The sequence below is a fragment of the Pipistrellus kuhlii genome, unplaced genomic scaffold, assembly GCF_014108245.1.
Source record: "Pipistrellus kuhlii isolate mPipKuh1 unplaced genomic scaffold, mPipKuh1.p scaffold_m20_p_11, whole genome shotgun sequence".
In the NCBI taxonomy this organism is placed as follows: domain Eukaryota; kingdom Metazoa; phylum Chordata; class Mammalia; order Chiroptera; family Vespertilionidae; genus Pipistrellus; species Pipistrellus kuhlii.
In genome coordinates this window covers 46371731-46386247 of record NW_023425416.1, presented here as the reverse complement: position 1 = coordinate 46386247, position 14517 = coordinate 46371731, and the positions used below count along the sequence as shown (strand labels likewise).

Below are 14517 nucleotides of genomic sequence, written 5' to 3'. Positions count from 1 at the left end.
ATGAGAACTGGATGCAGCAGCATCCAGTGTATAGCACATGCCTGACTTCCTGACCATGCTCCCCCATCTGCTTGTGTAAAAGTGTTTCTATTTGAAGATCACTTTTTCTAGAACATTCAGACAATCTGTCTGTGCCTAAAGTCCTATTCACATTTAGGCTTATAACATTGTTCATGTTGTATTTTCGCCACATTTACACCTGAATCAGTTTTGGGAGTTCCAAGTTTAATTCTACGTAACAGTAACAATAGAAACGTCTGAGTTAAATATAAGCAATAACACGCCCCAAGATGCGAAAATGAATTTGTGACAGATGACGTCAAACTATCAATAAAAGTTGAAGAAGACCAACCCTTCATGTGAAGTTTGCAGGGACAAAACGATAGAAGCTGGCAAGCTGGCCATTTCTCAATTTCCAATTCTTGAAATCACAGTGAATCTCACATTTTAAATTTTTTTGGAATGCAGCAGGAAAAAACCATGCTTTATCCTCTGGAAAGGACCCACTTATTGTAGCGCCCTGGGTGGTTCCTGGTCCTTAGCGTGAAGAGCTGGCGCTTCGAGCAGATCCGGGGACAGTTTGTTCACACACAGCACGCTTCCCTCCGGCCCAGGGAAGCCTGACCGTGGAGGATGTGTTTTCCAAAGGGCAGTTTTGTTAACACGCATTCCTAGTCCCCGTCCCGGGCCCCTGAGCAGTCTCCCCGGGGGTGAGCCCTGGAAACTGCATTTTGCAAAGCTTTTCCCCCGTGTGCCTGGTACACAGCGGAGTTGAAGGACTGCTTAGCATTGATGCATCGTGGAGACCTGCTCTGTCGGGTTTCTGGGACACACTGTCTTTATATGATGATGACTATTTTGCCCTTTTCCTTTTTACCCTCAGGACTGGTGCATCATGTCTGTAACCTGTTCACGGAAACGGCCACACTGTGCTTGGACCTGGAAAATAAAAATGACGACGAGACGGCGACCGCGCTGCTCTGCTCCCTGCTGGACGTGCTGCACGGCATGCTGACCCACACGTCCGGCGTCGTGCGGCTGGCCCTGCAGGTACGGCCTCAGCCTCGGTCTGGCACCGCCCTGCACTGCACCACACCCCTGTCATCTCTTCTGGCTAATCCGCCTCTAAAGTGTCTTTACGTTTTACAATAGAAAGAACTTACGTCCTGTAGAGAGAGACTATCAATAAGCCATCTTTGGTGGCCAATGCCAAGAACGGATCATGTGGTTACAAAATCGGAAAGGAAAGCAGGAGGGGCCTCAGCAGAGACTTGGCGAGCTCTAATCGGGGAACGTTCCCGGCAGAGACCGTCAGCCCCCTGGGCACCCGGGGCTGGCCAAGCCGTGTGCAGCCTTTCCTGCCCCCGGAAGGGGCCCTAGCCACCCCATTGGGAAAGGTCAGCTTGCCAGGAGCACTTGGTCGAGATTTTAGGCCCATGCATCCATTCACACACACATATACTTATATACACACATGTATACACATGTATACATTTACATGTTGCATTACATTCATAATGCAACATGTAAACAAGCACTCGCTTTCCCTTGTGACCAGTAACATGGAAATACAGATGGATTTGAGACTTAGAAGTGTATGCAGTCAGTGTGCCCCAAACTGGACTGTGCTCTACGAAGGAAGGGGACGTGGGTCTGTTAAGTACTTCCCGTGTTAGGTGCCTCCACATGCCTATTTCATTTACTGCTCTCTCTCTGAGTCAGCTGATACTCCAGTCACATGAAAGCACACGGCTGACATGAATTCACTGTCACGTTTCGAATCCTGGTACAATTGCAAGAGGCTTATGTCGAGCGATAGCCTGTTGGCTTGAGTAGATGCAGAAGCTAACGGGGAGACCAAACTGTGTTGGTACCTCGCCAGGAGCCAGCGTGGCAGAGCCAGGAATGAATTCGCGAGCCTGGTTTAGCCTCTGTTACTCATCATTGTGATAAATGGTAACTTTTACCTACAGCGAAGCTGCTCCAGTGTTTAGCTTAGCTAGCGTGGTGGGTAAGTAATTCTAAGATCTCCTCAGCAAACATGGTCGCTAGTGTTTAGCGCACACTTGTAAAGCCAGTAGCTGAGAATGGCCTTGGAACTATTTATTATAGTTGTTTTTCTTTGCTCGTCTGTAATCATTCTGGGTGAACAGGAGAGCATTGTTAAGTACCTATGGAGTCCCAAATTAAGGTTTCTCTTAGCTTTTCCTCTCGTGTCTCTTCAGAGAATAGCTGTTCTTATTTCAGTGTCTGAAGGAGTTTTATGTAAATCTTCAGGATGTAGTTGCTAGTTACGTTCATAGATACATTGATGATATCAATCTGTGAAAAAGAAATGTTTTGTAGGTGGTAAATATAAAAGGGATCAGGCTAAGCCAGTGTGGCTCAGTGGTTGAGCATCAACTCATAAACCAGGAGGTAGTTGAATTCCCGGTCAGGGCTCGATCCCTAGGTAGGAGAGCATGCAGGAGGCAGCCAGTCAATGGTTCTCCCTCATCATTGATGTTTCTCTCTCTCCTTCTCCTTTCCTCTCTCTAAAATCAATAAAAACATAATTAAATTTTTTTTTGTAAGGAATCAGAAGTTCAAAAATTCTAGAGCACCAGAAATCTCTTATTAGATAAGTGATTATTAGGTAGGTAGTCAAGGTTGTTTAAAAGAAAACTCCTTAATAGAAATACTTTCTATCTTTCTTTTTTTGCTAGTGTACCAGTAGATCACTGTTTTTCATTTTTTTCATTTTCTTCAACACCACTGCATACCTCACTGTTGTGGTCTTTCTGAATCCTCCACTATATCAGCTGCCATGGATTGCTTTTGGCTTCACTCCCCGCTTTGATCTGCAGGGCACCTGGCGTTAGTCTGAGAGAGGCGGAGTCCTTGAGACTGAGTGAGGGGAAAGGGTTGGGAAGAGTGTGCACCAAAGACACTGTCTCCTGAAACACTGAGCTGACCGTGCTCTCCGAGCCACCAGCCGCCTCTCCCGCTCATAAGCATGCTCCACACCGGCGACTCTCCCGCATTCCTAAATGTCTAACGGGGACGTCCATAAAGTGAAGGATTCGGGGGATTGAGGACTGCCAGTGTGTGAAATGATAGTAGCGCTTCGGTTTATGAAGCACTTTTCTTTCTCAGGGAGGAGAGGGACATGGTGCAGGAATGTGTCCCAGGAAAGTAGGGAGTGGAGGGAGGCATGTGTCAGAGTCTCCCTTGGGAGCTCAGCCCTGACCCCTGCCTGCCTTGTGATGCAGAATTGGTCCTGCCTTACTTACGTGAACCTCCTGCCAGCAAGTACCGCCACCCTCGTCCTGCTGTGCCAGCCGCAGACCTGGGCGTCATCCTTCACATGCTCTCCTTTTTCCTGTTCCACATCTGACCTGTCACCAAATTATGGAGACTTTTACCTTAAACACCTAACCAATCCAACCACATCTTCCAAACCCGGCCAGCTACCACCCAGCTCAGTGTCCCGTCCTCTCTTGCTGAGAGTGTAACCACCGGGAGGGTCTGCCCTGGGCTGGTTAAGGGGCAGAGGCCGATGCTCTCTCTGCAATGGTGTTTCAGAGGCGGAACTCAGAGCTGCGATAGGAGAGGCGCAGACCTCCGGGGCAGTGCGGCCCGTTGTTCTCTGGAACGGAACTCTACCCTTGTTTCCCCTCCCGGTGCAAGTGGCTAAAAGGCAGGCGTTTGATTTTACAATTCTTCTGAACCAAAGAAAGCAGGCAACTCACCTTCTGCCCCATCAGCCTGAGGAGCGGAGGGAAACCTGGTATTTGTGAGAAGGGCCCTGGAGTCCAGGCTCCCGCCCTCGGGAGGGGCAGCCTGTAGCCTGGTCTGCCAAAGGTCATCACCCAAAAAGCAGTTCTGTTCCTTCCAAGTGAAAGTAAAAACCCAGAGGAAGCATTGAATGAAACATTTGTATTCTATAGCAAACAAAATTACTAACCAGTGCCTTTTCTAGTATGAAATTATGCCTGCCTGTGTTAGAAATCCCTGGAATTAGACAGTTCTGTAGAACTCCTGCAAGAAGGCCCACTTGGAATGAAAGTCACTCGCTTCCCATGGCTAATTTTAATTTCAGTGGAAGCCTATACTTTCCAGACCTTCTCTGAAGACTTTGCGCGCAGTGTTACGTTGGACACATATTCTAAGTGTCGCTGGTGCGTGTGTGTGCGCGCGCGTGCGGAGAAGGAAAGCACAGCAGGATGAGTAGGTGTGCACTGTCGATACGTGGGAGTCACACGCACTGCTGTACTTCTCTGAGCTTCAGTCTTCCCACCTGAACAATGGGGCCAGGAGCCCCTCCTTTCAGGCTGGTTGTCCACTGCAGCCTGTGGGCATCGCTTCCCAGGGACAGCCCTTGTTACCGCTGTCTCTGTGGACCACCCGGTCTGCCTCGGCAGCCTGAGCTGGTGGTGTGGCCGTGGTGCATCCTTTGTCATATGCACACCTCCTGTTCAGGGGACCGAGGTGGAATGTACCCACAGCCGTGTTCATCTGCCCGGTGGGGGGGAGCTGTCTCCAGGGCCAAGCTGCCTAACCTCCAGACCCCCCCCCTCCCCCTTTGCCTCCTTCAAGGCGCAGAAGGCTGGCTCCGGAGGCGACACTCAGGCCGCGGAGGACCTGCTGCTGCTCAGCAAGCCCCTGACCGCCCTCGTCAGCCTGCTCATCCCGCTGGTAAGGGCTCACCTGTTTGTGTGTGTCTCTGAGCACTGCTGGCGCTGAAGTGATTTTATTTGAATTTCATGATGTCTGGAGTCTTCATGCTATTTTAATTCCTTTCAAAACTAGAGCCAGGAGGAATTTCAGAGGCTCATTTGGCTTGGGATGACTACATCTCTACTTTATTTAAAACCAGGTGGCTTAGATATTTAAGTAAAGCAGAATCTCGGATCCTTCTTAATGAATGCGGGGTTTAAAAAAAATGCAAGAAATGAATTCCGAGAAGGGAAAATAATACGTTATGGGGATCAGTTCTCTTTCAAAAACAGTTTTTAGGGTTGTGCTTGGCATGCAGGGCTCCCCCAATCTTCGCAGAATTAGGATGAAATAAGTGGAATTAGATAAAAATAGGTGAGGCTACAGAAAACCGCGGATTACAGGAAAAGAGCCCAAGAGAACCTTGGCGTGTGGACCAACTTAGAGGGCCCACCATACAGACACGTGGCCACCCACCCTCTCCCCTCCACCGGCCAGAGCACTCAGAGGGCCGGTGGATGGCCTTCCACAAATCTCCCTGAAAACCTCTCCAGATTTGGGGATCCTAGAACTAGGGGTGCAGGCGACCTAGGGAATGAATCACTTGTGGCCTCACTCTTCAGTTCTCCAAGGCTGCGAAGGTTTCGCACATGGAATAGAGCGGTCACAGAGAGGCAGTGGGCTCACAGTGACGGGAGGCAGCAGCTTGACCCCCAGGAGGACTGGCCGTGCCCCAGACAGAGCGAGAGGATCTCTGGTGTTGAACTTGGCATGAAGTTACGGGGCAATAGCAGCAGGAACCAACTGCTCCAGCTCGAGTCTGGGGGCTGGACCCTGGCGGAGGAAACGGGAGGGTCCACGGACCAGAGAGAAGGGACTAACGCAACCACGTGCTCTTGTATGAAAGACTCAAACGGCATGTGTGCGTATACAGACGGATACAATGCATTATGTAGGATGGTAATCATATTTATAGCAAACAAGATTAAAAATAGCTGAAGAAATTCAGATGGAGAATCCATTATAAATTTCTAGGACTCTTTCCCATTCATGTTTGTGAAAGTTTTGGTGTTTACATATTCTGAGATTTGTTTGCTCTTATTTGTTAAACTTATCTTTGGTCTTAATTTCCTTGTCTTATATTTTCTTTCTAAATGTCTTCCTGTATTAAATATAAGATTTAATGTGCACATACACACACACCCCCACACACAGAAAACCTTTAACTGGACCAAGAGAAGGATGCTACAGTGGTAAGGAATCTTCTTGTCCTGAGTATCAGAGCACAGGCCAACGCAATGAGAAGGGCAGCATGCACACAGGGAGAAATAAACAGCAGCAACAATAACGCAGTAGTATTGAGATGCGACACAGCTTTCTCGTTGCCTGACCAGCCACATGGATAAAAATAATAACGTAGATCAGGAGTTGACAGAGTAGGGCCTGTGGACCAACTCTGGCCCGCTGTCTGCTTTTGTAAATAAAGTTTTACTGAATACAGCTACAGGACAATTTGTTTACACATTGTCTGTGGCTGCTTTTGCACCTCAGTGGTGGAGCTGAGTTACAGCAGAATCCTTAAAGCCCACAAGCCTTGTTATTTACTGTCTGGCTTTTTATATAAAACATTGGCTGACTCCTCTATAGAAGATACAAAAGCTTGAATAAGATAGATCTACTAGAAACGTATCTACCTCTAATAGAAATATAAAACTTGATCTATTAGAATTTTATCCACCTCTGTGCCCTGAAAATGAGACTGCACCTTCTGTTCCGTTCTCTGGCAACATTTTAAAGAAGTTAGCCATGCGTTGGTTATGTTAAAAGAATGTCAATACATTCCAACGCATAGGAATTCTCTAACTGTAATACAGTTAAGCTGGAAGGAAAGTTACAAACAATGAAAGATGCACTGTTAGCAGATACTCCCCGTGACTAGGATCCAAGACTAACACGTTGTGACGGTCAGCCTGGGTCCCATCAGGAGGCAGAGACCGCACAGCGTTGTAAACAGGAGACTTTTAATACAGAGAATGAGGAAGCTGTGCCAGAAGAGTGACTGTGCGATGGTAAAGGCACTCTCCAGGAAACCGTCAGCTCAGGGAGAGTACCCACTGAAGGACAAACTGGACAGGGGCCCCTCCCCAAGGTGCAGGCCAGACCTCATGCAGAAGGCCCGCTGCAGCCCCAGGCTGGGGAGGCATTCGCTGGGGTGCTCAGGCCAGAGCGGGCCACGCCCCTGGACAAGCAGGAAGTTACCCTTCAGGCTGCAGCTGAATCCCAGCCAGGGGGCAGGTTCTCAGAAGGAAGCAGGTGCCGCTGCTAGTGGGGGGCTTGGGGTGCCCAGTATTTGCACACAGAGGACCACAGACCCTGTGCAAGAGACAGGCAAGGGGGGTGCATGTGGGAAGCCTAGCGTGTACTGTACCCATTGGGGAGGGTGACTAGGCTAACCACTGGCCAGAACAGTGAAGGTCTGGTGACATCCCCACCAGATGCCATTATACCCACACTTCTGCCCCTCCCTGCAGTGTATTATCCGAGGGGTTCCAGCTTCCTGGCACTGTGCTCATGTTATTAGTAACTGGATCATATTGGGCTCTCATATATTGGCCGATGTCTGCCTAACATGTGTGAGCTGGGCATGGACCTGGACATATATCCCTGGAGTCCTGAGGTTTGAGAATGGCTGCAACATGACCTTTTCTATACGTCTCCTCTGGAAAAGATTAAGACGTTTACAGCTGTGTATAAAGTGGGGGAAAGCTCTATGGCTATTGAGGACCCAACCTAGAGCACACAGGCCAAAGATGCATTTTCCAGCGGTTGTTAAAAAATGTAACAGGTTCCCCAGGGCGCAGCTGGAATTTCATTCCCAGAGGGAAAAATAAACAGGCTTTTCGTTTTCATCTGACTCAGATAATTTTGGAAGCATTTTGCCTGAAGGCAGGTGAATGAACTTGTTAGCTTTTGAGATTCTTTCCAGAAACGAAAGTAAACATACTTATCCTTAGGAGATGAAACCTGTCAACCCATAAGTTATTACCTGAATTTATATTATACACCAGAAGGATCACAGTGAAATGTAGGTATGACACAGTGATTCTTAGTCCGTTCTGAGCGTGAACTGCTTTAAGAGTTGGAAAATTCCAAACTCTCTTCCCAGAAAAGTGCCTAGAATCACTTCTATGCAAATTATGCACACAACTCACTATTTCAGGGGATCTTTGAACCCTCAGTTGGGAACTGTGGTATAAGACATGGTGAATGAAGGATTTAACAAGTTGACCGTGTCTCCTGACCGAAAGAGAGAACAAGGCAATTGTTTGACCTAAATATTTTATTTCTTAAGAGGAAGCCAGGGTTTATATCCTAGATGCCTTTTATAACAGTTCCTGCAAGAAATTATGCCACAGTCTCCTGCTCCCTCAATTAAATAGGTTACTTACAAATTTGTGAGGCTTTAAAAAACGTTTTCTTTTTAAAAAAATCATGGTTCACCTTTTATAAAGTGTATGTATATTTATATTCTCCCACCATCATGGAATTAAACTTTAAATCAATAGAAGATATTTGGAAAATCCCAAAATATATGGAACAAAGTAACAGCACTAAATAATCATGGATCAAATAAAAATAATAAATTAGAAAGCATTCCTGAACTGAATAAAAATGCAAACACTACATGTCGGAATTGGTTGGATGCTGTGGAACAGTCCTTGGGAAAGGGACATTTTTAGCCTCAGTCACTCCTGTGCTCGGAAAGAGGAAAGGTCTCCGTGAGCTCAGCTTCTAGCTCAAGAGACTAGAAATAGGAGAGCAAGCTACTGTGACGCTGCTGTAATCAGTAGTGAGGTGTCAGTCAAAGAGACTATTGAAGGTCATGGATATGAACGTGATCTTGATGGTGGTACACTCAAGTATGTGCAGTTTATGGCATGTCAGTTATGCTTCAAGACAACTTATACAGTAAGTCATGCTGGTGTTGCTCTATTATTTTCCTTTCTTCCTGAGTCAGCTCCCCCGGTAGTCATTGTGTTTGGTGGTTTTGTGTCTTCGATCAGACTTCCTTCCTATCCAGGTGGTGCAGTCACCTCGTTTCTCTCCGAGTCCCCCAATGCAGACACACATCTGAGGCCCAGACTTCCATCGCACAGGGACACTGGGTTTCATCAAATCCAGGCCTGAGCCTGCAGGGGGTTTGGCCCAGGTCCTGTGGCTGATTTCAACAGTAGAGGAGCTCATGTATGAGCTGGAGCCCGGGGCTGGAACGGCTGGTCAGCCCGCTCTTGTGGCCAGGAATCCCAGCCCCCGCTCTGTGCCTGGCTTTTGTCCTTGCCCCTGTGTGTGTGTGGGGGGCGGGGGTGTGTGTGTGTGTGTGTGTGTGTGTTACATTGAAGATCCATTTCCTGGTTGCTGCTGCTGACTGCTTTTGAACTTCAAGCTTTTGTGTGGTCCACAGAGTTATTAATCTGCATCTTTAAAAGTTTATTTTGGTTATTATGGAGGTGGTGGTGCAAATTTTGAAGTCTCACCCATTATCTTGACTGGAGTCACATGTGTGTTTAGTTCCTGGCCCTCTCCCTGGCACTTTTCAAGTGCTCAATAAATAATTGTGGGATGCATGAATAAGGCACCAAAACCCAGGACATTGTAAATCTAGTATATACAAAACTAAATTGTAATGGGGGCTGATTTATGTCATGCTCCAAATATGTTTATATAAAGTGCACAAAGGAGGTGAGGGTGGAGTGATTTATACCAAGGGCTTAATGGTATTTCTCAACAATTTTTTACTTAAAAATAGATGGCTTCCTGTTTTGTCTCCTCCCACTTTTTAAAAAATTATTGTTATAATGAACATGAATTTCATAATATGCAATGAAGTTATTTTCATCTTGAAAAAAGTACACAAATAAACAGTGAATGACCCTGACTGTCCGAATGCGCCTGTCACCCTCCGAGGGGGGGACCGAGGGGACTTCCTGCTCTGCCCAGAGTGCGGTGTGCCAAGCTCGCTGCCAGCACTTTTCCTTCCAAAGGTCGGTCCCCAATGCTCTCGGCCTCAGATGGAGAGAAGTCTCTGGAACATCATTTTAGCTTCACGTGCCTTATACACCTCATCATTGTTTTGTGAGCAGTCAAATCTTTTTTCCTAAATTTGGATTCGAAATCCCAGAGTCCAATCGGATAGGTGACTCCAAGCTTCCCAGGTAATTTGTCCCTCCCTCCCACTCTCTCTGCCTGGTGGCACTGGGGGAAATGGTCATGCGTGTCCACCAACTCTGCACCCTGAGTTTCTCGCTGGAGCTGCTATCAATGAGATCCACTCGAGAAGCCTGCCAGGCAAGGCCCGTGTACTGTTCTGTTGGGTGGTGACTCGGATCTGGGAGGCCTGCCCATGGCAGGGAATTGGTTCTTCTTTGCTGTCATGTGCTGTTACTTGGTCCTGCCACACAGGCAGGTAGATGTGACTCAGCAGAACATAAAGCTTGATGGTGAGCTTTAAAATGTTGCTCTTCTGCTTTCAGACTCAGCCCCGTGTCTTGGCACCTGTGCCACATCCATGAAGTATAAGAATAGCAGTTTCTTGTAGAAAAAAGCAGGTGTGAGTTTCTTGGACCTATATTACTTATGACAATTGCCAATCGTAATTGAGGGAGCTGGCCCGTGCCCCCCTCTGCAGAGGACACGCCACCAGCAGCAGCCCCGAATCTGATCTCTAATTACAGTCAGAGAGCGTGGCTGCCTGGCCCCCTTCCCACGCCGGCATCCGGGGCAGACGGCCCCTGACATGTCCTTACCCAAGACCCCGTGCTGCCAGTTGGCACAACGCGTGAAGCACCTTTTCACCCACTTCCTTTGAAGGCTTCACCGGGAGTTAAAATGACTGTTTCCTGCCAACAAGTCAGTGGTTGGATTAGAACATCTGTGCCAGCCCCTTCAAGCTCCATTATTTTAAAATTCACTCAAGAGATTATGAAAAATCAGTTTGAAATGGGACAGTGTTTTTAAAGTGGATCAACCAGAAATATTCTTAAGGAATATTGGTTGCATGCAGGTCTGTCTTCCCACTGTTAAAGCATCAGTTGGGCAGAAAAGTAATTGTACTCCTCTTCAGTACGCAGTTACAACTTATTCTCAGATCCAGTTGTGTGGAGCAGTCTTTGACTCTCCTGGAGTCATGCCTCCGTGATCTGGAACAACAGATTAAGCAGCATCAGCCTTGATGTGAACCCATCGGCATGTGTCTTAGACATCGGTGCCTCGTCATTTTGGACTGGAAGCACGTGTGTGTTTCTTCTCCTAGATATTTTTATTTTCACTTGGATTGGATTCCCCAGGGTCGTGAGTAGCTACGTTTCCATGGTTTCTGTCTGTCTGTGGATTAAGCCGTCTTCAGGAGCAATAGGGGGACGTCACTCCAGACTCGCATGTGGGATTCATTTCCTGGGATCATTCTACCGTCAGGGACATGGCTGTTGGGTCGAAGGCTTTCAAACACAGCAAAGAGGGACCATGCATTTTACAGAGAAGGAAATTTAAGTGTAAATTGTTTGGTGAAGCTAATCCTATCTTTTATTTTTTCATCAGTGTGAATTGAGGGGTAAAATTTTAGACACGTAACTTTTTGTATAATTAGGTTTTAGCTTATAATTAAAGATATACTTTAGGCAAAAATAGGGCACCAACATTTCATGTAAATGACACCTCAAAGCTGTTTAGAATGTGGAGACTGCGATAATTACAAAATTCATCATGCAGAAACACTGCAAATACAGAAAATTCAGTGTTTAACCCAGTGATCATTTTCTCTTAATTTATCACTGGAGAAAAATAAATGGAATATTTAAGAACTGAAATCCATTTTCCCGTAGATTATTATTTAAAAATTAATTCAAACTAAAACACTTCGACTGTTAATCCTGAACAAATATAAAATGAAATATGAAACAATAATAAAATAAAGGAATATATTTTTATGCTTTCATGAATATATATTCACATACCTAATATCAAAAGGTAAAAATGAAGAATTAACTGAAGCCAGTTTGGCTCAGTGGTAGAGCGACTGCCTGTGGACTGAGGGGTCCCAGGTTCGATTCCAGTCAAGGGCATATATCTTGGTTGCGGGCACATCCCCAGTGGGGAGTGTGCAGGAGGCAGCTGATCGATGATTCTCTTTCGTCGATATTTCTAACTCTCCATCCCTCTCTCTTCCTATCTGTAAAAAATCAATAAAATATATTTAATTTTTAAAAAATGAAGAATTAGTCGGCTATCCTGATATGTTGGTAGGATAGCTCCCTTCTGAGTTTTTAAGAAATGTATTTTATTGTTAACAGTAACCTGATTTTTTAAAATATATTTTATTAACTTTCTACAGAGAGGAAGGGAGAGGGGGAAAGGGACGGAGAGTTAGAAACATCGAAGAGAGAGAAAGATCAATCAGCTGCCTTCTGCACACCCCTACTGGGGATGTGCCCTCAACCAAGGTACATGCCCTTGACCGGAACCGAACCTGGGACCCTTCAGTCCGCAGACTGATGCTCTATCCACTGAGCCAAGCCAGTTGGGGCATAACCTGATTTTTTAATATTTTTGCATGATTTATAGTATTCTACATTTTCCCCCCTCCAAATGTTTTGCATTTGACATAGAGATTTGATGTGCTAGTGTCTTATTAAAATCATAATTATATACACACATTAAAAGTAATACCTTCAACAATAGAGATGTTTTTTAATTTAAAAAAAGTAACTCGCCGAGACCGGTTCGGCTCAGTGGATAAAGCGTCGGCCTATGGACTGAAGGGTTCCAGGTTCGATTCCAGTCAAGGGCATGTGCCTGGGTTGCGGGCACATACCCAGTAGGTGTGTGCAGGAGGCAGCTGGTCTATGTTTCTCTCTCATCGATGTTTCTAACTCTCTATCCCTCTCCCTTTCTCTCTGTAAAAAATCAATAAAATATATATTTTTTTAAAAGTAACTCAAACTCTTCAGAAGGGTTAAAAAAATAAAAAGTAAACATTTTTCTCCTCATCTAGACCCAGAGGGGGGAAAAGTGTGCTGTTATAATTATATGTATATATGTGTGTATCTACATATATGTGTATAAATAAATGTGTATACAGGCCCCCTTTTTACATATAAATCTCTAACTTGGTTCCCCTTTCCCAATGTGTTTGAGCAAAAGTTTCATATCAGCACATATAAGCCTAGCTATTTTTTATGGCCGTGGCACCGGACAAATGAATATCCCATAATGAAATTGGTTAGCTCCCCTATTAATGGACATTTATTGTGGGTGGGGGGGTAGTTTTTCTGACACCAGGTATCTTTGTTAGATATAGTTATGCTTGTTTATAATTACATAATCATAGAATAAATTCCTGGAAACCCAATTGTTATAGGTGGGATGCTTGCTTTTGTGTGTCAGCCTCGCTGGACTGAGGGAGGCCCAGATAGCTGGTAAAACATTATTTCAGGGTGTTCCTGTGAGGGCATTTCTGAAAGAGATGAGATCGAATCAGACTAAGCGTAGAAAATCTGTCCTGGCCAATGGGGGTATCACCCAACCCACCTAGGGCCTGAATAGAGCAAGACGGCCGAGCTAGGCAGGTTTGCTCTCTGCTTGACTCAGGCCATCTACCGGCCTCTGGAGCCCCTGATTCTTGGGTCTTTAGGCTCAGACTAGGACTTCAGACATGGGCTCCCCTGGATCTGGGCTTGGGCAGGAACTGCGCCACCAGCTTTCCTGGGCTCCGGTGTGCAAGTGGTGGACTGTGGGACTTCTCAGCCTCCAAAATGGTGTGAGCCAGTCCCCGCTAGTAAATCTCTTTCCATAGATCTCCACTGGCTCATTTCTCTGCAGAACCCCATGTGATATGCTGGAGAGAAGGGTTGTCCGTGTTAGGTTTGGGTCTGTGTTTCCGAAGTGCCCTCCCCAAAGGCTGAGTGAGTACCAGCGTCCTCGCCGGAAGAGCAGCCGGTTTCCCCACACTACCTACAGCTTCATGGCGTCGGAGCATCTTTGCTGCTGATACACGAAACCTTATCTGTCTCTGATGTTTTGTGTTCATTTTATCGTGAGTGAAGTTTAGCATCTTTTGTGGATTAATTAGCCATTTGTGTGTCTTTTTCTGTAATTGGTTTAGTGTAATCTGCCAATTTTTTCCTACTTAGTTTACCTTTTCTATTGATTTTTAAGAGCTCTTTGTATATTAAGAAGTATATTCTGTCATGAGAAAGACATGGTTTTCCCATTTTCTCTCTCTCTTTTTTATTGGTGCTTCAGCTATAAAGGTAGTTTTCATTTAGTAGTCAAATTTAGTGTTTTCCTTCATGACTTTTAAGTTTTATGTCATGTTTAAAAGGTCTTCCCATTTTCTCATTCTAGGATTATATTCACCCATCTTTTCTTTTTCTTCTATTACTTTTCAGGTGTATGTGTTTTTGTTTTGACATTTAGATATTTGTTTTATACAGGATTATTTTGTTGTAAGGAGTAAGGTTGATATCTGTGTGCCGGTATATTTGTAAAAGATTTCAAACATCAAGTACTATTGAGATTTTATTACACTGGTTCTGTTTATCCTTTGCCATGTAATTATTTGATAAGTGGGAGCAGCACCTACCTATTTATAAAAATACTATTTCTTCGAATATAGTGAGTTTTATTTATTCTTGGCACCATAATCTTAAATAATTGGGAGTTTGGGTCCTATTAGATAATAGCAAAGAATACGCTATGGAATATCATCTCTTTGACTTAATTTGATGTCATCCTAATGAAACCAGCAAAAGGGAATGGCATGAT

At 45.4% G+C, this 14517-nt stretch overlaps 1 protein-coding gene across 3 annotated transcripts in view; it reads left to right on the top strand.

Annotated features, from left to right (window-relative positions):
* ULK4 (unc-51 like kinase 4) overlaps positions 1-14517 on the top strand; it is a 215037-nt gene that overhangs the window by 141590 nt on the left and 58930 nt on the right. For 2 of the 3 annotated variants that reach the window (XM_045579448.1, XM_036431957.2), the window contains 2 exons: positions 884-1050; positions 4579-4677. In XM_045579448.1, the coding sequence (XP_045435404.1) occupies positions 884-1050; positions 4579-4677 (266 nt within the window). The remainder of the gene's footprint in view (positions 1-883; positions 1051-4578; positions 4678-14517) is intronic. The other variant, XM_045579447.1, reaches the window with a different exon arrangement.